This window comes from Empidonax traillii, unplaced genomic scaffold (assembly GCF_003031625.1).
Source record: "Empidonax traillii isolate 1590-97213 ecotype Southwest subspecies unplaced genomic scaffold, ASM303162v1 scaffold6491:size5993, whole genome shotgun sequence".
Lineage (NCBI taxonomy): Eukaryota > Metazoa > Chordata > Aves > Passeriformes > Tyrannidae > Empidonax > Empidonax traillii.
In genome coordinates, this window is record NW_020961684.1 from 1 (window position 1) to 1,871 (window position 1,871).

Genomic DNA, 1,871 nt, shown 5'->3' on the forward strand with positions numbered 1-1,871 from the left:
AAGCTGGAGCTGCGCTGGACGGAGCTGGAGGGGACACGGACCGTGGTGACGCTCATGGCCAAGGTGGGACACCTGGCACCCGCCCTCATGGAGCGTCTGGAGGACAAGGTGGGACACCTGGGCACTGCGGGGGACACCTGGGCACTGTGGGGGGCCCCGAGGACACCTGGGCACTGACTGGGCACGTGGGACACCTGGGTACTGTTCCCCCCTCTCCTGTCACCCCTGTGCCAGGCCCTGGAGCTGGCAGAGCAGTTCAATCCTGAGGGGATCCCCTCTCACCCATCCCCTGTGTCCCCAGGCCCTGGAGCTGGCAGAGCAGCTGGATGTGGATGAGGGGATCCCCTCTCACATGTCCCCTATGCCTGTCCCCAGGCCCTGGAGCTGGCAGAGCAGTTCAATCCTGGGGCAGTCCCCTCTCACCTATCCAGGCCCTGGAGCTGCAGAGCGGCTGGATGCTGAGGAGATCCCCTCTCACATGTCCCCCTGTCCCATCCCCAGGCCCTGGAGCTGCAGAGCAGCTGGATGCTGAGGAGATCCCCTCTCACATGTCCCCTGTCCCTGTCCCAGGCTCTGGAGCTGGCAGAGCAGTTGGATCACAAGGGAATCCCCCCTCACCTGTCACCTGTCTCCCCTGTCCTGTCCCAGGCTCTGGAGCTGATGGAGCACTTTGATCCCAAGGGGATCCCCCTTTGCCCGCTCCCCCTCACCTGCCCTGTTTTCCACGGGCTCTGGAGCTGGCAGAGCAGCTGGATGCAGACGAGATCCCCTCTCACATGTCCCCCTGTCCATCCCCAGGCCCTGGAGCTGGCAGAGCAGCTGGATGCAGACGAGATCCGCCGCATGGCCGTGGCACTGGCGCTGCAGCAGCGCCGCTGTGTGCCCCTGCTGCGGGCCCTGTCCTACCACCTGCTGCAGAAACCCCCAGAGCTGGGGCTGCCCGTGCTCACCGACCTGCTCTTCGCCTACAGTGAGTGCCAGGGGGCACCTGGGCACGCATTTGGGGATGTATCCTGTGGGATGGGGCTGGGAACCACCTGGGCTGGTGGCACGTGGGGGGAGCCGGGTGAGCTTTGGGGTCCCAAACCTTGCCAGGGGCCATTCTCCAGCCAGGTGGGAGGAGGGAATCCAGAGGGGCTGTTCTCCAGTGGGTTATCCCTGTCCTGGGGGTGGAACAGGGGCGTTGTGAGGTTACCTGTGTGCTCCAGGCACGAACACCAGCACACCTGGGAGCTCAGTGTGAGCCCATTCCGGGTGTCCTGTCACTCCAGGTGTCCCACCTCCATCCCCAGCACACTTGGAGCCCCTTTAGACACCAGGGCTACTTGGGGACAGTTTTCCCTCCCAGTGACACCACTTGCACCCAGGGCCACCAGTTCTTCCCAGTGACACCAGTCCTCCCAGTGACCCCCAGTTCCTCCCGAGCTCAGGTGACCCACGGGGTGTTTCCACCTGAGGCACCAGGTAGCTTTGGGTGGGATTCCCTGCCCCTAGCCCTTCCCAGTCTGTACTGGTCTCAGAGGTGACCCATACTGGTCTGTACTGGTGCCAGGCATGCTCTCTGTGGAAGGGGCTCTGAGGTCTCCCTGGAGCCTTCCCTTCTCCAGGGGACCGTTCCCAGCTCTCCCCTGTGTGCTGGGGTGCCTGGGTGGGGTGGGGGCACTGGGGGACAGGTGCCCCCACGCCCTCAGCTGTGCCCCTCTGCCCAGGTAAGCTGAACTTCCAGCAGCCCCAGGTGCTGCACAGGCTGTCCCTGGAGCTGCAGCCCCACCTGGGGGCTCTGACATCCGCGCAGGTGTCGCGCTGTGCCCGCTCCTTCGCTGCCCTGCGCTGGCTCAGCCGCCCCCTCGCCGAGGGCATCGCACAGGTGA

General features: G+C 65.2%; 1 protein-coding gene across 1 annotated transcript in view; it reads left to right on the plus strand.

The window, feature by feature from the left end:
* Positions 1–3: 3 nt before the first annotated feature.
* Positions 4–1,871, plus strand: part of LOC114073453 (FAST kinase domain-containing protein 4-like) — a gene marked incomplete at both ends in the record, with an annotated part of 5,724 nt that continues 3,856 nt past the window's right edge. Inside the window, 3 exons of the mRNA XM_027911208.1 lie at positions 4–108; positions 799–970; positions 1,710–1,867. Coding sequence (XP_027767009.1) covers positions 4–108; positions 799–970; positions 1,710–1,867 — 435 coding nt within the window. The remainder of the gene's footprint in view (positions 109–798; positions 971–1,709; positions 1,868–1,871) is intronic.